The sequence below is a fragment of the Brachyistius frenatus genome, unplaced genomic scaffold (genome assembly GCF_029030835.1).
Source record: "Brachyistius frenatus isolate BFR_SWC_R1_liver_20210118 unplaced genomic scaffold, ASM2903083v1 Contig_175, whole genome shotgun sequence".
Taxonomy (NCBI): Eukaryota; Metazoa; Chordata; class Actinopteri; family Embiotocidae; genus Brachyistius; species Brachyistius frenatus.
Window position 1 is genome coordinate 446770 of NW_027210774.1, and position 20878 is coordinate 467647.

At 39.2% G+C, this 20878-nt stretch overlaps 3 protein-coding genes across 4 annotated transcripts; 1 reads left to right on the top strand and 2 right to left on the bottom strand.

The window, feature by feature from the left end:
* The first annotated feature begins 1271 nt into the window (after positions 1-1271).
* On the top strand, positions 1272-5810 carry pth2 (parathyroid hormone 2). 2 transcript variants are annotated; one of them, XM_069717438.1, is made up of 5 exons: positions 1272-1536; positions 2193-2297; positions 2439-2618; positions 2855-2905; positions 4786-5810. In XM_069717438.1, the coding sequence occupies exons 2-5, from the start codon at positions 2194-2196 to the stop codon at positions 4961-4963; spliced, it is 513 nt and encodes a 170-aa protein (XP_069573539.1). In that variant the 5' UTR covers positions 1272-1536; position 2193; the 3' UTR covers positions 4964-5810. The 2 variants fall into 2 exon arrangements, with proteins under 2 accessions (XP_069573539.1, XP_069573540.1); XM_069717439.1 differs by lacking the exon at positions 2855-2905.
* Positions 5811-6028: 218 nt separating this feature from the next.
* On the bottom strand, positions 6029-12225 carry tedc1 (tubulin epsilon and delta complex 1). Its single transcript, XM_069717436.1, has 8 exons — positions 12070-12225; positions 11639-11723; positions 10360-10574; positions 10120-10257; positions 9678-9746; positions 8545-8631; positions 8077-8220; positions 6029-6628 (listed from the first exon to the last, which is right to left on the bottom strand). The coding sequence occupies exons 1-8, from the start codon at positions 12208-12210 to the stop codon at positions 6263-6265; spliced, it is 1245 nt and encodes a 414-aa protein (XP_069573537.1). The 5' UTR covers positions 12211-12225; the 3' UTR covers positions 6029-6262.
* A 1460-nt stretch (positions 12226-13685) lies between these two features.
* On the bottom strand, positions 13686-19243 carry dnal1 (dynein, axonemal, light chain 1). Its single transcript, XM_069717462.1, has 8 exons — positions 19198-19243; positions 18159-18197; positions 17878-17987; positions 16247-16302; positions 16108-16163; positions 15775-15901; positions 15421-15561; positions 13686-15084 (listed from the first exon to the last, which is right to left on the bottom strand). Exons 1-8 carry the CDS (start codon positions 19198-19200, stop codon positions 15035-15037), a joined length of 582 nt encoding a protein of 193 aa, XP_069573563.1. The 5' UTR covers positions 19201-19243; the 3' UTR covers positions 13686-15034.
* Positions 19244-20878: the final 1635 nt, after the last annotated feature.

The following is a 20878-nucleotide window of genomic DNA, read 5'->3' on the forward strand; positions in this document are numbered from 1 at the left end:
CAAGTGTCAACAAACTCTCAGCATTTCGACATGCCACCACTGACTGAGTGGAACAGAAAACGTTTATTTAAACTGATTGGTCCAGGAAATGTTTACAATGCAGCATTATGCTGCTAAAATCATACTATGCGTATTCAATAGTGTCTTAAGGCTACAGATGCTTTACTCAGGTTGTCGTGGAGTATTGAGTGTTGGGAAATATCATCTCTCAGCCTGACAATGTTTTAATTATTACAGGTAATTTGGTAGTATCCACTGTGTTGTCGTCCTAGTGTTTTTCTTTTTATTATTATTATTATTATTATTATTTTAAAGTTTTTCTTCTTTTTGATCAAACATAAACTTCACCTGGTGGCAAAAAAAAAAAAAAGACTTGCATTGGATGTTTTAACAGCACATTAATCTAACCTGCACGCAATACAGTTTTTTGTTTTTGGTCTAATGTACATTGCCCTTTCAAAAATATGTTTACATTACAGGGAAATTTATATTTTAGCTAATTTAGGTATCACTTTGTCAATGTCATTCCAGGTGGTCGATTGTAGATAAATAAATAAATAAATAAATAAAAATGTTGCATTTAAAAACATTTAAAACCAAATTTACAACGCTGTAAAGTGTGCAAAAAATTAAGGGGTCTGAATATGTTTTGAAGTCTAAATAGTGTAAAAACAAACGCTAATACCTATAAATGACAACGGTCTTGTCTGGATTTCTTAAAGGTGTTCAAGTAGGTAAATTGATTTCGCTTGGCTTTGTCAAGTCTACATTGCCGCTCCTTGTTGCTCATGGCTTTATTTTTGCCTTCCTTCTCTGACGTGCAAAAAGGCACTATATTTTTGTTTTGTCCTAATGTGCCACAGTGAATGTCTGGTAAGATTGTATTTCCCAGGTCTTGGAGAGAAACATCAGTTTGTTTGGTTCATCCCCCACCGGGTTTGAATGAACACATATGCACGTATATACACAGCAGCACTATAATGATTTTCTGTAATAAGATACTGGGCTCTCTATAGCACCACGACTTAGAGTCTTTGAAATAGGACACTAACAAGCCAACTAACACTTCCACAAGGATCGTCCCCTTGCACACTCAACTTGTTGGATTGATCTAGTGAAGGGCGTATACGCTTGAGTATATGTGTGGGTGGGTTTGGGGGGATGGGGGGATTTAGGTATATAAGTATGTAAGACAGAACACTGGTGGTTTTCAACAATCATCCACCTGCACACAGCACAGTGACAAGAAAAATACAGAAGGAATGTAAATCCAAGTTTATATCTGAACTTCTTTCTGTTTAGAGGAGATAAAAACATAAGAAATTGGTATATATAAGTAAACAACAAACTGAAAGTACCTTTTTGAATCCCTGTTGCTGTGGCTAGTTCCTTCCTTTGGTGGTAGTTCGTCCGGAAACCTTTTTTCTTCTGATGGGACAGCTGATCTCCAACCTGTAGTCCAACCTTCAGAGGCTGCTTGCTGCTACAACAACCTTTTTACGGACAGACAGACAAACACAATCACCTGAGAAGCAGGTAAGAAAACTATTTGCCTACTGACAACTGTAAAAACATATTACCAATACGTCTGCCCGAAGCCAATGTTCTTTTGTTTGGGTGCAGATTAGTAAATTGTTTATTACGGGGACTATTTTCCAATAGTTTGTGATGGAGAATTGCGTTTTATTTTAATTTTTTTCAAAGCTTTGTGTTGGACAACAATGTTTAAAAAATGAAAGAAAGAAACAGAAGTAATTCGATTTTTTTTTTTTTTTTAAACAACAATAACAACAGCTCGTAGTAGGCTGTCTGGAGCATTTGACACAATCTGAAGTGACTCATTTCAGCAGCATGACAGAGGTGATGTCCGGGTGCCTAAACATTGCTGTTTTGGGTTTAGGTGTCATTGAATAGCAGGGGTGTTTTTGTCCTTTTTTTAAACCATGGAAGGTACTCCTCGTGGATTGCATTGAATGGTCATGAAATACTGTCAGCTCATTCTATTTGCTGTAATATTAATATAATATAAATATGCCAGTCTTCAAAATCAGGAAATTTTATGTGACTTTACATGATTCAACACAAGTCCAGAAACTCAAGTCGTGTTTTTTCATTATGTAACTTTTTGATTGTGTTCTGCTAAGGAACATGTCTAATAAAACTCCATGTTTTGCTTTTATTGTTGTTTTTAGGATGTCCGAGCTTCCTGCTTTTCCTCGTATGTCCCTCCTGCTGCTTGGCATTCTGGGTATGACCTTGCTGACATCTGGCTTCCCTCAGCCTCAACTACCTCTCAGGTGGTTATTCACTATGCTAAACACGGATTATATGATCTAGACAGATTTTTATATGTTCTATTTTATTTGCAGCACTTGCCATATATTCTATGATCCCACTTTTGCACAAAATCAGGGAAGTGTCATCTTATCTGATTTCAGAGGTCCTGATGATTCAGAGGACCCTAAACGAGACAGCTGGGATGTCCTCTTCCCTTCGATCTCTCTCCGTGACTGGAGCATCCAAATGATGTCGGCGCCCAGCCTCAGAGCAGCCACAGACAGCAAGGCAGGAATGATGAGAGAAGTGTGGCTATTTTCCCCGGAGAGAGCAGAGTCAAGGTAACTGAGGGGATTTTAAAGTTCTAATCACATTAAACTATTTAACATATGCAACAGAAATGGGGGGGGGGGGGTTGATAAAAAGCAGCTGCACCACAATTACTTTTCTCAAATCTATTATTCTATTATTCAACTCCTAAGCCAACATGCATTATTAGTCCAAACTCTGTTTCATATCCTCTTGCAAAGGATGATTAATTAACATGTTGTTATTTGTTTGTTTTGTTTGCACACAGACGGCAGAGTAACAATCTATCATGTTTTTTTCATCAATGTGAGGTTGCCAGGTAATTCCAGACGCCAGAAAAAACAACATGTAAAACCACAACTTGTGATTTGAACTGATTTCAGAGACGCATAATATATCTAAAAAACTAAACCCCTACCATTTGCGTGGCTCTATTCCACTAAGGCAGTTGCTCTCATTGCAGAATCTCTATTGAAAAGTTTAAATCTAAATTTCCTTGAGAGCCTTGCCACAGTTTGCAAATATCTACAATTTTCATATATTTTCCTTTTCATTTGTAAAGTAAAACATAGTGTGACCTGAAAAAAATATGTATTTGTATTCCTCCTATCTCATAACCCATTTGAATTATATCCTGACCCCGTGTGGTTCCTGGGAAATTCCGTAAGAATAAATGTGAAATTTATATTATAATTTTATAATCGGCCTTTTTGAAAAAGTATTTTGATAATTTGGGAAAATTAATTTTGCCTTAGATTAGATGATCCATATCATCAAATCTCGACATTAAATACAAAGATACATCCAGGACATAATTACCATAACGTTAGCACAAAGACTGGAAACAAAGGGAAACAGCTGGCGTGGCCCTCAAAATCTTGCAAAAAAAGTGCTCACTAATAACCATAAGAGATCTGTTTCCATAATCCATTTCAAAACTCTAGCTTTACAGGTAATTTGTCTGTCAGCACTTCTTGGGAGGGGTCGATTTTTGTAGGTTATTGTTTGACCATGTTTCCAGTCTTCATGTCACGTTAGGCTGGTCTCACATAGCCAGACCTATATCCAACCGTCCTGTGCCAGCGCTGGAGAATGGTCTGGCTGCACCCATAAATCATCCGGTATAGGGGACAAAAATACACTGGCCTACTTCGTATTTGTATACTCTTACTCATAAGTCTTGACTGATCCTAAACCCTGGATGCAGCAATGGTGCCCTTGTAAAACAGTTAAGGGAGGCAACTTGTTTCGGTGGAGCCTTTGCCCATAGAGAGGCAAACCCTGCCAAAATCTGTTTAAATCTCATCAGAAGACTGAAAATAACCAAGCAGGCCAGCCTTATTGCATGACCATAATCTCCAAAAGTACGCAATTTAGAATTCAGCAAGTGTGTAACTTGCAAACAGTACCACACAGACAGCTAAAAAAAAAAAAAATAGAACAATGTTGCCTGAAATAGTCAGAAAACGGCAGGTTTATTACCTATGATCTACTTCTGGAGTCAGAATAAAGGGTTTGGGTGTGAGTGTGGGTGTGCTCAATTGGGTTTGTTTGCAGTTGTTGCGTCCTAATAGGTGTAGTCCTCAGGTTAATTTTAAAATACATTTTTAAAACTACAGGAGTAGCTTTCAACCAATCGGCATTGACCATATGACACATGTTGTGCACCAAAACTCTCCCAATGTCGCCATTGTTAGAACTACATTTCAAAACAAATGCATGACTTCAAGGTCATTGCACTTAGCCACCCAGAGTGGGTACTGAATGGTCTGACACTTCAGAGTGGCTGAGGGAATGTTTCCAGACTAGAATCACAGCGGAGACTGAAACTGTGGAGCAATTGGCAGACAGACCCAGGCAATTGCAATATCCTATTTATAAAGTGGTGATTACATTCTCATCTGGATTTCATGGAAAGACGGTAAATAAACCATTTCCCAAAATGTCAAAGTATTGCTTTAAACAGGTAGTCTCAGAGGAAAATCTGGCTTCTGGGGTGAAATTGGAAGCGACAGCAAAGTTAAGCAGTGCGTCTTAAATGAAAGACAACATTTTACAAGAATTATAAATGTTATCAGATCCGGTTCAGTTTAAGTGAAAAAAAAAAAAAAAAACACCAGTCGTATATTAGTGTTGTTCCCTCTGGTACCTTGACTTATTTTTTGGTCTCTAATAGCATCTCTGTCTGAATATCTATAGCGTGGAGGGGGTGTGGCCTGCTGAATGGTCATCTCAAGGAACCAGGATGGTGAAGAGGAACATGGTGGTGGCTGACGATGCTGCCTTCAGAGAGAAGAGTAAGCTCCTCACTTCCATGGAGAGGCAGAAGTGGCTCAACTCCTACATGCAGAAACTACTGGTGGTTAATTCTTCATGATCAATAGTCTTTACAGCTCTTTTACCACAAAGTCAGACCAACTTTCTGAACCCCACAATGACAAAAGGCCTTTTAAATCTCTAAGGGATTATTCAGCCAGTCAGTTTATGAAAACAGAAGATAGTATCGACCTCAAAAGCTGCCAACACTATTTCTATTTCTTGTAACATTTTATTCCATTCCTGCTTAAAATTATAATTAAGTTATTAATTTTCCAATGGATAGTTTGATGAACAATACAGATATGTGTTGTGGATGTTAAAATCGTATGTCAGTGTGTTGGTCCTGCTGAAAAATAATTTGAGTTGTTTTCAGTTCAATGAATTAATAAATATCAAAATTATGTTTTTGACGTCTGTATATCATGTTTGAATTCATACAGAAGTATCACAACAGCTGAAATTTATAGTGTTATTCAAAACAACCAAGCAATTCTATGATCGATCTGTAAATTTGTAAGCAATTTAACAAAGCAGAGTGTAAGGGTTGGTATTAAGTGGTTATTTAAACAGGTCCATTTGGAGGCCTGTAGGTGTGTTTTGGTCCATTGTCCTGTTGAAAAACAAAGAATAATCCCAATAAGCACAAATCAGATGTGATAGTAAGTCGCTGCAGAATGTTGTGTTTGCCATGCTGATTTTGTGTTTCCTTGAATTCTGATTAAATCGCTGATTAACAACACCACCTCAGCACAGCACAACTGATATCTGTAAAGGCAAGCAATTCTACCAGTTAACTAACTAACGGTTGATTAAAAACTATTTCAGGTGACGTTATTTTATTGTAAATAGTGTGCAAAGCTGTCATTGAGGCAAACAGTGGCTTGTTTTGTCACAACATAATTCCATATATGTTAATTCATTGTGTTGATATTTTCAGTTTTGTTTTACAATGTAGAATAAAGAAAATCCTTTGAATGAGTAGGTGTGCACAAACGTCTGACTGGTAGTATATTTGTCCATTTCCTTTCCAAGACTGAGGTAGGAATCTCATGTTTCAGCTGAATTTCAGTAAGGCAGCGAAACAAACCTGGCAGCAGATGAAAACAGCAAGCCTGGGACGGTTTAAAGTTCAAAACTACATCTACCAACACCTTTAAAGCTCACTAATACAACGTATTTTGCAGTACAGTGACTGAGGCAAAACTTCTGAAGTCTTGTCACCATGGTTTCGTACCATTCAGGCTGGAGAGTCCAAAAACTGTGTTCAGTTATCATATCTGGAAAGCTAGATTGAATGAATTCTAAATTGAATCATCCAATTAAAAAAAAAAAAAAAAAAAAAAAAAAATTAAAAAGTCTATGGTGGCATCAACACCAGTTCATCCAGCCTGCCAATCATGTCCTGCAGCTGCGTCCTGTTGGCCTGTCTCTGCCGGTTCCTCCTCTCAAGCAGCAGAGCCTCTGCATGAAGAAGCAGCTCTGCAGCCTGAGACGCTTCCAGGTCGTCTGGAGCCCTGGGACGGCTGCGGGGTCCCTCTGCTGGGGGGCGGCTCTGTCTGACCGGCTTCTCAGCCCGGAGTCTGGCTCTATACGCCCGGGTGAGAGAGGGTGAGTAGGGGAGAGAAGAGAGAAGAGGGGGCACGGGGGAGGCACCCGATCCAGCCTGTAACCTTGTTCCTACTTCTCTGTCCTTAACGTCCCCTCTGCGTCTCCTCTGTCCTTCCTAAAAGAGAGGATGAATGCAATTAGACAGGAACAAACAGTAGAAGCAAACAGCTATCAATATAAACAAGAAAAACTGTATAATATAGTGCAAAATGTTCGGACAGTATTTAGTTCTGTCTTTATAGTGCCATGTCATTATTGCTACTTTACTATAGAGGCAACTTGTACCTTTTCCAAAAAGGTTGGGACGCTGTGTAAAATGTGTAAGAAAAAGAGAATACGATGCTTTGCAAATCACATAGACCCATATTTAATTGAAAATTTAAAAAAAATACAACATATGAAATGTTGAAATTGAGAAATGTTATTGTTTTCGTTCAAAAATGCTCATTTTGAACTCGATGGCAGCAACACGTTGCAAAAAAGTTGCGGTTTACATCATTTGCAAATCATCAATCAAATCATTTTGGAAAAATTAAATTAAATAGAATTGCATGGTATGATAGAGCTATTTTTGATGAACAACAGTTTGGTGCTGTGACTGTGTGTAGCCTCAAAGTGTGCCTACCGGGTTTTGCACCATCCTGCCTGTAAATAGGCAGAAAGACACTGCAGAGAAGCAAAAGATGGACACTCAAACTGTTGTCTGCAAAAAAAAAAAAACCTGCTCCAATTCATCCACTACAATCACATATAACCCTCTCTAGCTTTAAGGTCAGCCTTAAAACTTTCCATTTTGTTAAAGCTTATATTTAGGGCTGGCTCAGGTGGCCCTGAACCATCCCTTAGTTATCCTGTTATACTCCGAGGCTGCTGGGGGACCTCGTGATGCACTGAGCTTCTTTCTTCTTCTTTCACTCTCTATACACTCGTATCTCGCCATTACATCTCATTAACGTCATGCTTTTTCTCTCCCATAGTTTTTGCTTGTTATCGATTGCCTCTCTAATCAGTTCCCTTGCTCGCATGGCTGCTGTTCATTTTCCTTTAGCAGATGTCCCGGCCGTGGAGCTGCATGTCTCTGCTCTGTGACTGTCGGTCCCACCAGCAGTTCATGTCTCGGATCTCTATGCTGTCCTTTTCTCTCTCTGCTCTCCCCTTACCCGAACCAGATGCTCCGCCCACCTCTGAGCCTGGTTCTGTCGGAGGTTTCTTCCTGTTAAGAGGGAGTTTTTTCTTCCCTCTATTGGAGGTTTTTCTCCCTTAAAGAGGAGGGTTTTTTTTTTCCCTCCCAGCTTATGTGGGAATTGTTGAATTGTTGGGTTTCTCTGTATAATGCTGTAAAGTTCTGCTGTCAGGACTTTAATGTGTTAAGTGCCATGAAATAACCTCTGTTGTGATTTAATTTACTTTACATTGAATATGTCACAGTAGACATACACAACCTACAGGAAGTGCATTTTCCTTCACTTTTCAATCCTCCGTAAGAATTATTCAAGCCTGATGAAAACATTGGGCACTGACTTGTGAAGGAATGAACAGCGTGTGTGTATGTGTGTTGCACACCTGTGCTGTGGGCAGCCTCAATAGCATGTCCTCCAGTTTCTCCAGCCCCCGGTTCATGTGGTGACAAGCTGTTGAACGCCCGTTGGGTGCATGTATAGGCCTCTTAACAACAGAATCTGTCAGGTGGCAGTCCACCACACTGTCCTACACACACACACACACACACACACACACACACACACACACACACACACACACACACACGCTTATTATCACATTTCCTGCCATGCATGACTGCTGGCATCTTTGAGGACACAGAGGGGAGAATACAGCAAATACAGAAGGTTGGGATCAATATTTGTATAACTGAGTCCAAGCAAAATACATCAGCGTCTGGTTTGTAAAACTTCATATTTCTTTTTTCATAAATGTATGATTTGCTAATTGCATGACACTTTTCCCACATTGAGGATTTTATTTCTTTTACTTGTTTCCGTGTTTTCCGGTGTGTCGTTGCATCTAACCTACCATCCAGGTCCAGAAGATATTCTCCACCTGTTTCCAGTTCAAATATGCTTCTAGAAGGTCACAGAGTTGGCGGATACTAGCACAATCCTATAACAAAATAGAAACGTACACACTTTACAACATAGTTTTAAAACATTCAACAGCACTCAGGGTTGTGAAAATGAACATTTTTGTATTTTACTGTAGTTTTGTGGCTTCTAGAGAAAACAAATCAATAAACGCTTCATTAGCAATATGATTACAAACAATATAGTTATTCTCACGAACCCTCTATATTCTATATTTAGGGGCTTATTCTTGAAATATCTGCACCTCGAAATTGCCCCCGTCCTCGTGTTATTAGCAAGATTCCAAGTGAGATGTTTTTCTCTTCATTATATACCTATTGACGCAATATATCTATTGAAACAATAAAATGTCTCCGTTTTTACATTTGATATGTTGTCTTTAGTCTATTTTCAATTAAATATGGGTTTACATGATTTCATGGCGTTCTGGTTTTATTAAATTTTACACAGCGTCCCAACTTTTTTGGAAGCGGGGTTGTATAATAATATCACAGTTGGATGAAAAGTTATATTCTAATTCATATTTATATAAGTCAACTTTCTGACGAAAGCATAAATCAGCAGGTTTAGTGACGGTTTTTGGTGACTACAGGCAATGTTAACTTAAGTTACTAATGATACCTGGCACCATCTGATAAAGCTGTTGATAAGCTCTTGTTGTTTTCACCTTATTAACATCGAGCTAATCCGCTGCTGCAACAGCTAGTTGAGCTTGTTGTCATGTGGTTAATTCTAAGTGTCATTTTTTTTTTAATCCACTATTTATGGTGATCGATGTGGATGGTGTCAGGCCATATGTTACCAGCTTAAGGGAACTATAAAGCAGGCAGTGCGAACCAAAAAAGAGCACAAACTTTTGACTTGAGTGTATTTCACTGGGAATAGGTCAGTAGAGGGGAGAAAAAGACCATAATAACGGTCTGTCACTGAGTGAAAGCCACTGATCGGCTGATTGGAGCAACATCTTGTATCTGTTTTGAATTAAAAGATCCCGTTCCAAATTAAATGCCGTCTACTAGATTTTTTTTTTTGACCCAGTCTTTGTGTAGCAACGGACACACTTACCTCCTTTAACACCGCAGAGCTTTGATCAGAGACGGAAGATCCAGTGAAGGGAGGGCTGGCAGAAATAACCTGAAGAATACATTATAAGTTACAGTCCAATATCATAAATTGTTCAATAAATAATTTATATGACTCTTTAAGCCCCTGCAGGTTTATACTAGGTTTTTACTCTTTTAAGTAAGTGGCTTAGTAAGTCAAGATTTCACTGTCTATCCCATTTGTCTGTGATATTGTATATAGTGTTATCACATGGAAAGAGTAAGTCACTCCGACTTTCACATAAGTACTTGGGTAGAAATACAAGTTGTGACGGCAATCGAAAGGATTTAACAATGGAGAGAGTGATGATGTGTCAATTCTAATGGTCAAAAAGTCTTACAAGCTTTTAGCTAATGTCAATTTTTTGTTTTTTTTTTGGAAACAGAAAAGTGGATTTTCTCACAGCATGAAGCATTTGAGTTCGCTCTTGTAGCGCGGACAGCAGGCTCCGTCCCTGGTGTCTGAGACACCCAATGAGCCACTGAAGTCTACTCAGCGAGGCTGGTTCTAACTGTAGCTCATTGGAAAGCTGAAGGTTCACCTAACACACACACAGAGTCACAGATATATACAAATATATAAATACAGAATTAGGTTTATCGACATATTATTGTGCTGTTAATAGTGTAGTAGTTGTACTTACAGGTATGGATGCGAGTAGTGCTTTGTCCAATTGCTGTACTCGCTGTGTCAACAGTTTCTCCAGGGTTTCTGTAGCAAGCAGCCAGCCCAAAGCCAGGAGGAGATCTCTGCTGGACAAACTCCTTCTCTCCTCTCCTTCTCCTCCCTCCCTGACATACATCCAGTCGGCATGGTAGCCAGTCTGCCACAAGCCTGCAGCCACCAGCTTCCTGCCCTCTGAGGCACACAAAGAAAACACATGAACGAGTCCACGAAACTTTTAATCCTCTCAAAACTGGTCCAGTTTGGTATGAGGAGCAGCACAGAATCACTTCTTTTTGTTTTTTTCTATGTAATGCCAAAAAGTCAAAACAGTCAAATTCAATCTAAATTGTGGGTGCATGGTGGTTACAGGAAGAGAGCAAAGAAGTCGCAACGTGAAGAAAATCCTAAAAAAAAAAAGGTTACAACCACACAGATCTCTCGGTTGGTCTGTCAATACATGTTTATGTTGCTTTTGCAAAGCCTTGTACACGCAACATGTATTTCAGTAGATAAATAAATTACAGGTAAAGTGCATATTAAAAGGTTCCAAGAAGCCTTTATACAACGATTTAATCATTTGTATTGGATAATGTGCATTTACAGCATTGTAGGTGCTTTTCCTTGCATTCATTTCATACTCATGTAAAAACAATTAAAAAAAAAAAAAAAGATAAGAGTAATTGATCAATCTAGAAAATGTCCTCTCTGATGTTAATGGGACAGCCAAGGTGGGGCTGGGCAATAATCCAATACTACCTACGGATGGATCGAATAACAAATTGACAACATATTCCATTATTCATGGATATAGGTCATTTATGGCCTGAGGAGACCGATAAACACCTTGCCGGCCCTTCGTTAGTCTATTTAGGATCAGTTGAATACTGTCCTAACCTCTGAATGGCCTTTCTTTTTCTAGTTGAACAATTCCCATAGACGCTATTCCCAGTTTAAAGAGTTTAAAACTAGAAAGCTGTTTTACTTTTCACATTCACCTGCTGAAAGTTACTCTGCTCTCATTGACAATCATGATTTGTGACATTTACAAATAATTTGGATGCAAATTCTGGTCCAATTTAACTTACAGGAGTGTGATGTGGGAACTTGAAACTGCCAGTGCACACACTTATATTGTGACCAACTAATCTTTCACTGAGGTTCATTTTTCGCTCGTCATGAGTGTAAAAAAAAAAAACAACAAACAGCTGAAATGAACACGAATCAAGTTCAGGACAAAGAATTTGAATTGTACAGACCTCCTCTCAGCTGTGAGCTGGTTTCAGGAGAAACAATGCCGGTTGTCTGAAGTATATTGGCGAGAATCTGCCAAAACTGATCCTCCTGCAAAACATTGAGAAAAATCACTACCCGTGTCAAAATGTATTGTTCACTCTGTTAGAAAGAGTTGTAATAGGACTTATTATTTGAACTTATAACACTTATTATGTCCACATGTCATAACCGTGGATTAATCCAATTGGGAACTCGGGGGGGGGGGGGGGGAGGAAATAAATTTGTGTCATCCATTAAATAACAAGATTAAAGCTTATTAAAAATTCCACACAGCTTTTTTTTTTTTTTTTTTGCAACTCTTGTCTGTTAAAATCCAATATATGTATAAACTGAACATGTGCTCTTGTTATTCTTGTTATTTCCGCCCTGACGGCGGACAGGACGGTGAACGCACCTCACGTCCGCCGCCAAACTTCGCCCGCCTGAAGCTCTCCGGTGCCGGTACCGCGTCCAGGCCGGTCGCCGTTAAAAGTCTACAGAGAGCTCCGATCACCTGCTTTATTTCCACGCTCACGGATGCTTCACTCCGCCGCATTACAAGCGCAGCGGACAGCACACGCCCAATGTGTGTGGATGCTCTTTCTGAGAGTTTGAGCTGTTGATGTTTCCCGGTGAAGACAATAACTTCCGGGTACGAGAGTCCGTTGCCAGGGAAGCGAATGTGCTCCGAAATGTTGATTGACTTTTACGTCAGCCAATAAGAAACGGGACTCTAAAGCGGTGGGCCGGGCGAATATTTCGATTGTCTCAGTAGCACCCCCAAGTGGTGGAAGAAGATCCAATTTAAAATGTTAAGGTTTTATGTGTTGCTGCTGTTATCTTTTTAAGTCTCTGTTATTTTTTTTTATATATATATATCTCATGTTGAATGCGTACTTGGAGCCTCCGCCTATCAAAGCAAATTCCATAACATGTTTGACCAAGAAGCCTGATTCTGATTCTGTACTTAATACCACACAGTACAAATACTAAAATTACAGGTCAAACTTATACATTCAATATCTTACTTGTCTACAGTTATCTAAGTATGATTAGTTAGCCTAAGTATTCAAAGTTGAGAGTAAGACTAATAAATGCATGAAAATGTCTGATGTGAGTTTTATTATATATTACATAGCCTATCATCAGACTGTTATCTGTCATCCATTAATGAAGAAGATCTCGTTACAGGGCTGCAACTGATGATTATTTTCAATATGGATTAATCTACTGATTATTTTCTTAATTAGTCTATTGATTTAAAAAAAATAAAACGACAAAATAAACCATTAAAACAAATGAAAAACACAAGACACTGTCAGACCAAGTAAAGCTCAAGAACCTCCTTTGAAAAAAAATAACTTATAATTCTTGTTTCATACGACGAGCATTTCAAACCCTGATTGTTGAAAATATGGATAATGTGAAGCAAATTATCAGGTCAGAGAAGCTTAAACTCTTTAATGTTTTTATATGACTAATGGCTTAAATCTTACTTACTAGTTTTGGGTCAGTTGCCTTCAGCACTTCTGTTGGGCAATGTGATTTATTACTAAGTTTCATATTTTATTAGCACTTCATAGGCTCTGTTCTGAATGAAAATATCTCAATTTTATGAAGTAACTAATGCTGTCTGATAAATGCAGTGGAGTACAAAGTCAAATATTTCCCTTTAAACTATAAAGGGAAGTGTCCAGTGACATGGAATGGAAATTCTCGACTAAAGTATCTTATCTTACTTCAGTCAATGTACTCGGTTACATTCACCACTGCTTTTAGGTATATTAAATGCAGTTCACTCATTTACATAGGCTGTAAAAATCAGTAAAAAAAAAAAAAAAACACTTTTGCTTTAAAGCATCTCCTGGAGACAAAAGACAATCACATGATCTTAAGTAACCTTTTAGTATAGATTATAAAAAAAAACAGGCTTTTTTTTTTTTTATATACACTGCACTATTGAATATTACCAAATTAATGATCAAATTAAGATTAACGGTAGGTTAAGGCTGGACTGAGAAAATAACAAAGTACATCAATATTATTTATTTCAAAATATCAAAGTCATTTGAAGTCATCCAACAAGTATATGAACAAACGTGCCTAAAATGATCTAAACCATAAAAACGGACCTACAAAGACATTGGGAGTAAATGAAGTGAAATGCATGCATTCAACTTTGTATCACATCTTTACGAACAGGAACACGGGTGAAAACTTCAGCAAGGAAAACCAAACTCAGGGAAATACAGAAGACTATTTTCTTCCCTTGTGTTAAATGTGAATACAATCAAGTTTAGTCATACGGTACACTATTAAGACTCAAGTGTTATGCAGATTGAAAGATCTCAATCGACACAGCATCTAACAGAATTGTGGAATTATTTTTGCTCTATTAAGTTTTTCAATCTCAGCTGTGTTGGCTCCACAGTCCTGTCCAAAGGTCGTTGCGGCTGAAGATGATGCGTTCATCCCCGTGAGAAGGACGGCACATTGTAAACAAAACTCCTGTTTAAAAGCAGCTGCTGCTTACCGATCAGAGAAGTCAGCTTTCGTTAACACAGCCTGAGTTTATTGATTCCTGAAACGGTATGCTGTTCAAGTATCACGGCAGGAATGACACGATTAGCTGGATTTGTTTGTTTTTTTCCACGCGTTTGACTTTTTGTAACCATTCGGGGTTTTTGTTTTTTTCCCCTGCTTCGTCAAATGTGACGTCATTGTAGCGTAATGCAGCTAATCTTTTAGGATTTGTATGGACACAGGACAGTGTTGGGTGTTGACAGCCAAACTTCTTATGCAGCTGGAGACAGTCCATCAGCATGGAGCTTAATAGTAATAGTACCTACCTAACATCTGGTTCACTGCTAGTGAGCAGGGACCTTTGTCTGTGTGCTACAGTCTGCTTCAGTTCTTGCTAGAAGAACACAAGTCATACGAGATGAAGGACATTATAAAAAAAAAAAAACGCATTGTTAACTTACACTACTCACAACTTTCAGTTCATGAGAACACTTCACATTAGCTTCAATATCCTTCACAGTTTGACAGTCAAAAACGTCTAATGCTGTTAAATAGCTTTAGAAAATGTGCTCATCATGTAGTAACTTGTCATCCAAAACCACATTCTGGTACCAAAGCCACAAAGGCTGCGTTACCAATTTAAAAGATGTTTTTCCAACTCTAAAACACACGTGTGTTGGTTATTTTGTGCTTGTTCATCTACAACAAACTCTATGCTGTTGTAAAAACATTTCATATAAAGGAAAGCGCCATTACAAACCATACAAAACTTTAAAAAAAAAATAATAATAAAAAAAAAGAGGGGGGGGGAGACTCTTTGGGGAAAAAGGTTGGAATTTTGTTGATTGTCATGCTTCTCAACTCTCTCCATCTCCATCATCCACTTCCTGTTTGATGACTGGGGTTCCTGGAAACAATGGAAAAAGAGATCATCAGTCATATCTCCAAGCAACAACTTATCACGGTTATGTGCCTCACAAGTGACAATGTAAAATGTAGTCATCGTTTTATTTTACTCCTTTCTCATTTCGCAGGCCTCCAAGCCATTTTGGTATCATTTACAGGTCTGTCCTTTCCTCTTTTTTTTTTTTTTTCCATTTTCTAGTAAGTTTCTGGAAGGAACCAAGTGAATTTGACGGTAACTATTTCCCAACGTCTGTACTCTCAAGGAAGGACCGCAGCCGTAGAATAATGACAATACGAGCAGTCGTTCTTGTACACATTGCTGCTGAAACAATCTTACCGTCTAGTTTTCTCAGATTAGGAAGTCTTTTACAGGCTTCATCCATCCAGGTTCCCTCGGATGAATGCTTCTCCTCCAGAGGATTTCCAACGAAAACCATGTCTGCGAGGCACGGCAAGTCAGCGAGCCTCTCAAACTCCCCTACACAAACACAGAAAAGACATCATACGCCACAGTGAGTGGCGCATCAAGGAAAATCCAACAAATCATCAAAACATTAGCTCAAAAAAATATCAATAATTAGGCAGAAGAAAACATTTCTATGAAGTTAGAAACCTTTAGTGGCATATAAATGGTTAATTTCCGTCTTTTTCAAAGTTGAATTTGCTGACAATGTTAATCAATGTTGCTTACCCCAATCTTTGACCTGGTTGTTGGACATGTACAGGACTTTCAGGTTCTTCATACATTGAATTCCTATCAGCTTCTCTATTAAATTGTAAGAGATCCACAACTCTGCTAATGTGTCTTTTACCACCTCCTGCACACACAGACACAGACACACACACACAAAAAAATGATGTTAAACAATGTACATTCAAAGTATTGAATTAGCATGTGTAACTATTTCTGAAAGTAATTAAAAAATATATATATATATATTTTTAAAAACAAAGAAGGAAAAGAGAAGAAATGACAAAACACCTCAAATTCAAACGAGTTCCTTCTGGTTCTTAAGTAACTTACCAGCCCAGAGAGCGTCTTTATATTATTCCTCCCTAAAGACAGTATCCTCAGGTTCTCTGGAAGGAAACAACATAACGTCACATCCGTGAATCGAGTGTGTTTATGTCTGGATTTATGTATTTATGCCGTAAACGCTCACTCAGGCCGTTGAGGTTGGATATTCTCTCAATGCAGTTGGTGGACAGAGACAGCTTCCTGTTGGGAGGACAACGTACATCAGGTATTTGAAGGATGAATTTATCATTTGGTATGGTATGGTATGGTAGTTACTTTATTAATCCCCGAGGGGAATTTTTTTTTCCGCTACAGCAGCATACAGAAGCAATAAGATAACAATAGAAATAATAGAATAAAATAATAGAATAGAATAGAATAGAATAATAGAAAAGCAATAAAAATAGCAGTAAATAGCAGTAAAAAATATAAAATGCACAGTATATACAGTACATTATATATCTATATATATATTATATACAAACAAACCAAGAAACACAGTCAACATATATATATATATATATATATATATATACAGTACAGTATATATCTATATATATTATATACAAAGTTGGTATCACACGTGTTGCTTGGTTCTGTTATGCGGGTCAATTATGCTGTTTCCGACGTCAGAGCATCACTGGAAATACAGTGCATGTGTGCAATCAACGACGGGGAACTAACGAACATGCCTGCGCACTCGAACGAAAGTCTGGTTTCTGAGGAATTCACCATGTGTGAGGAAACATCACAGAAGTGCAGTTTAACTGTAGACTACGCCGCGTCCTGTCTGCCCGTCTCAGCTTCGCCGTCTGATGTTTGCGGGACAACGAAAAAGTTAGTACTTTGTACATTGCCTTAAAGGATAACACCGGTAGCCCCTCGACATGGTAAACGTGGCTCTATGGGTCATGCTAACTTTGCACTCTCCACATTTGTGGTATAGATTTTTTTGGGGAAACCGGGAGTCACAGAAAAGGAATCACTTTAAGCCTTTATTTCCGAGTCTGACTGAAAGTACGCAGAAACTGGCCACCTAGGAAAATCCTTTTTTTTGTTGAATGCATTGAGGGTTTCCGTCAGAAGATCTCGCCATTTAGACAAAATCTGACGCATATTCATCCGTGCAGGCCGGTTTGTTGAAATGTGTCGGGCTGACTTTCTGGAAAAATCAACAGCTCAACGCGACGGAGGATAAACCCCACGGACCAACGTGAGGACCTTCGCAAACTAATTTCAGCCCGAGTCATTTCCCCACGCACACAAGCCGGCGCGCGGAGTGATTAAGTCAGCCAAACAAATTGCTTAATCTATATTAAGGCCGCCCACATTGACGGGAAATACACCACTTTGACACGAACCAGAATTATCCTTTAATGCGCAAAGTTCCAGAAGTTTAAATGTGAGGCAGCCCTTTCTCTCAAGGCTACGCTGACTTAATCCTAAAAAAAATATATATGTGTTCAGCCCTTCGTACCTTTATTATGGATCAAATCACATGTATGTGTGCATCCCAGAAAAAAACGTGTAGGCTACCGTTGAATATGATGCCTGCTTGATCCCGCAAATATCATATAAAAGAGCTAAACAATGTTCATCACAAGCCTTCAAAGTGCATGCGGAAACATGTAAAAAAGTAAACCATGCACGTGTCTCACTGGGTAGGACTAAAAACTAGAGACAGACCTGTACTTTCAAAAAGAACTTCAGAGCGCTACCGTACCGTAAAACATGTTAAAATAAAAACATTTATATATGCGTCATTACAGGACTCACTCGCAGTTGCTGAGTGTGGAGAGAGTCGCGTCCATCTTCTCTATAGGAGGAATCTGACCATACAGCTTTATGGCTTTGGCCTCACTCGCTTTCTCCCCGGACTTCTCCTCCTGTATGAAACACACACACACACACACACACACACACACACACACACACACACACACGCACACACACACACACACACACACACACACACACACGCGCGCGCACGCACGCACACGTTCTTGTATATAGTTGTGATGAACACAATGGTTTTCTACGTCTGTTGAGACACTCACCCATTTGGACAGCGCTTCTTTCACAGTCATTGGTTTAGTCTGGAAAACACCACGTGACATTTTTATTAGACACGGAGAGGCTGAATTCACCCGGTACCGTGAAGACAGAGGTAGAGGACAGAGAGAAGACAGAGAGAAGACACAGGTAGAAGACAGAGGTAGAAGACAGAGAGAAGACAGAGGTAGAGGACAGAGAGAAGACAGAGAGAAGACAGAGAGAAGACAGAGGTAGAAGACAGAGAGAAGACAGAGGTAGAAGACAGAGAGAAGACAGAGAGAAGACAGGTAGAAGACACAGGTAGAAGACAGAGAGAAGACAGGGGTAGAAGACAGAGAGAAGACAGGTAGAAGACAGAGGTAGAAGACAGGCAGAAGACAGAGAGAAGACAAGTAGAAGACAGAGGTAGAAGACACAGGTAGAAGACAGAGAGAAGACAGGTAGAAGACAAAGGTAGAAGACAGGCAGAAGACAGAGAGAAGACAGAGAGAAGACAGGTAGAAGACAGAGAGAAGACAGAGGTAGAAGACAGAGGTAGAAGACAGAGGTGGAAGACAGAGGTAGAAGACAGGTAGAAGACAGAGGTAGAAGACAGAGGTAGAAGACAGAGGTAGAAGACAGGTAGAAGACAGAGGTAGAAGACAGGTAGAAGACAGGTAGAAGACAGAGGTAGAAGACAGGTAGAAGACAGGTAGAAGACAGGTGCGTATCTTAATAACAATTATAATTTCGATGTTGAGGTTTCCGCTATAGATACAATAGGACACAATACGAGACATCCTTAGGAAAAGAAAAAAGAAGGAAAATATCGGGACGGACATCCACAGACTTTTAGGACTCAGCTGATCTTAAGCTAGCTATTTAACTAGCTAACCAGCTAATTAAAGTTAGCCCGTGTCAGCTCGCAGCGACAGTCGTGTCGACATTAGTTGTGACTCTCAGACACCAAGTCACTGGATGTGAGTCTGGATGGTTACTACCGCCAAAATAAGAAAAAAAACAAATAAAAAATAGCAACGAAACGTGGTCGAGACCACTTACCATGTTGATGGTTGATGTCTGCTATGGTTGCTATGGCACTGACAGCCTACGAGCTGCGGCTGCGCAGTGTGAGTGACTGACGGTTTGACCAATGGGAAACAAGAACAAGGCAGACTGCCTTTAGCGACGACTGGTGTCTCTGTGTGGTGAATACTAGTGTCAATGTTGTGTTATAACCCATTCATGGGATGATATCAATGCTCACAGTGGACAAACATGCATTTTTAATAGATAAAATAATTTGGAATACAATTTTTAATGTATTTAGGGTTTTTCTTAAATATTGGCAGTGTCAGAATTATACATGCAGGGTCAAAAATATGCATACGGACACCTACTTACATTACAGATTGTTTATTTAGTGGTGCGGAAACTCACGAAAGGTCTTTTAACTTTCTTCTGAATTATGCTATCACTACTTTGAGTGAAGGAAGAGATGTTTGGCAGGTGTTTTGAATGGATTCATACAGGATTTGTCTGAACATTTTAAATATATCCAATCAAATGCAATAATACCAATATAAAATGCCTAATAATTCTGTCTTGTGGGAAAGCAAATCAGGAGTCTAAGATATATAATAACATCAGGGTTGCTATTGCAGCAAGAAATAAAGAAGCCGTCCAGGATTCAGAGAATTGCAGCAGACTTATTCGACAGACCTTTGATGATCAGCCAGCTGCAACACTGACTGTGGAACCTATGGATCCCCTGGTGCAAACAAAAGAAGAATGACGGTAGCTATCCTGGTGCCAGTGACAGACATATGGCGATGCCAGTCATGGTTAATCATGACTGGCATGACTTGAACCAGGGCAACAGGGAGGTTTCTGCTCTGATGACTCAGCTACTGAAGCAATATCTTGAGAACTTTGATGACAAAGGTCATCCAGAGAGACTGAAGGAGGACTATGATGATGAGTACTACACTCAGCACAGGATCACAGAGTGGGTCTGTAAAGTTAACTGTTGCCTCTTCTCGGCAGACCATAATGAAATGAAAAGCTCAAAACCTGCAGAAGGAGCAAGATTTAGCGACTACAGTGATGATTTACAGTGGAGACTGAATTAATTGCTGATGTATTTGTGTTCTCCATGTTGACAAAATAATCGTAATGTCATTTCCTTGTAATATTGTAAATACATTTCAAAATGAATTTTTCTGAGATGAAACGTTTGGTAAGGCCAATGCAAGATGTGAACGGACACAAACAGTTTTTTTTTTAGCTTGTTTACAATAAGTAAATCAGCCTATGTAGGTGGGAAAGTGTCTCCTTCGGATGGGGAAGGGACATGTCCAGGTGGGGAAGAGACACACTCGGATGGGAGTGAGACACATTCACATGGGAAAGGAGAGACTGTTGTCAATACACAGAGTAAAGTACACTTTCCAACATAGAGAATGGTAAATACATTGAACATAGTGATTTTTCTCTATTAACGAGGGTGTTTATTCTCTGTCATGGCTCTTTGCCTGTGTGGATTTGGTGTCTAATCAAGGATTTTTAGTGAAGGGTCCATGTACTTTTGGTTGTGTCCATGTCATCTGTTACACCAAAGCCATCTTTGCAGATGGGATTTCATTAGGACCTAAAAGACACCCATGAACCCGGAGGAAGACGGTAGCCTGAACTTGTGTAACTGTAGGGTTTGATGGGGGAGAGGACTATCACTTCATTAACC

What these genes read in the sequence shown, in the direction of transcription:
- dnal1 (XM_069717462.1), bottom strand. An exon ending in TCCACACTCAGCAACTGCGA is followed by an intron (nt 16,303 to 17,877) that starts GTGAGTCCTGTA and finishes TCCTCCCAACAG; the next exon opens with GAAGCTGTCTCTGTCCACCA. An exon ending in ATCCAACCTCAACGGCCTGA is followed by an intron (nt 16,164 to 16,246) that starts GTGAGCGTTTAC and finishes GTTTCCTTCCAG; the next exon opens with AGAACCTGAGGATACTGTCT.
- pth2 (XM_069717438.1), top strand. Translation starts at nt 2,194, where the DNA reads ATGTCCGAGCTTCCTGCTTTTCCTCGTATGTCCCTCCTGCTGCTTGGC. An exon ending in CAGCCTCAACTACCTCTCAG is followed by an intron (nt 2,298 to 2,438) that starts GTGGTTATTCAC and finishes ATCTGATTTCAG; the next exon opens with AGGTCCTGATGATTCAGAGG. An exon ending in CATCAATGTGAGGTTGCCAG is followed by an intron (nt 2,906 to 4,785) that starts GTAATTCCAGAC and finishes GAATATCTATAG; the next exon opens with CGTGGAGGGGGTGTGGCCTG.
- tedc1 (XM_069717436.1), bottom strand. Translation starts at nt 12,210, where the DNA reads ATGCGGCGGAGTGAAGCATCCGTGAGCGTGGAAATAAAGCAGGTGATC. An exon ending in CACTACTCGCATCCATACCT is followed by an intron (nt 10,258 to 10,359) that starts GTAAGTACAACT and finishes TGTGTGTGTTAG; the next exon opens with GTGAACCTTCAGCTTTCCAA. An exon ending in GCTCTGCGGTGTTAAAGGAG is followed by an intron (nt 8,632 to 9,677) that starts GTAAGTGTGTCC and finishes ATTTTGTTATAG; the next exon opens with GATTGTGCTAGTATCCGCCA.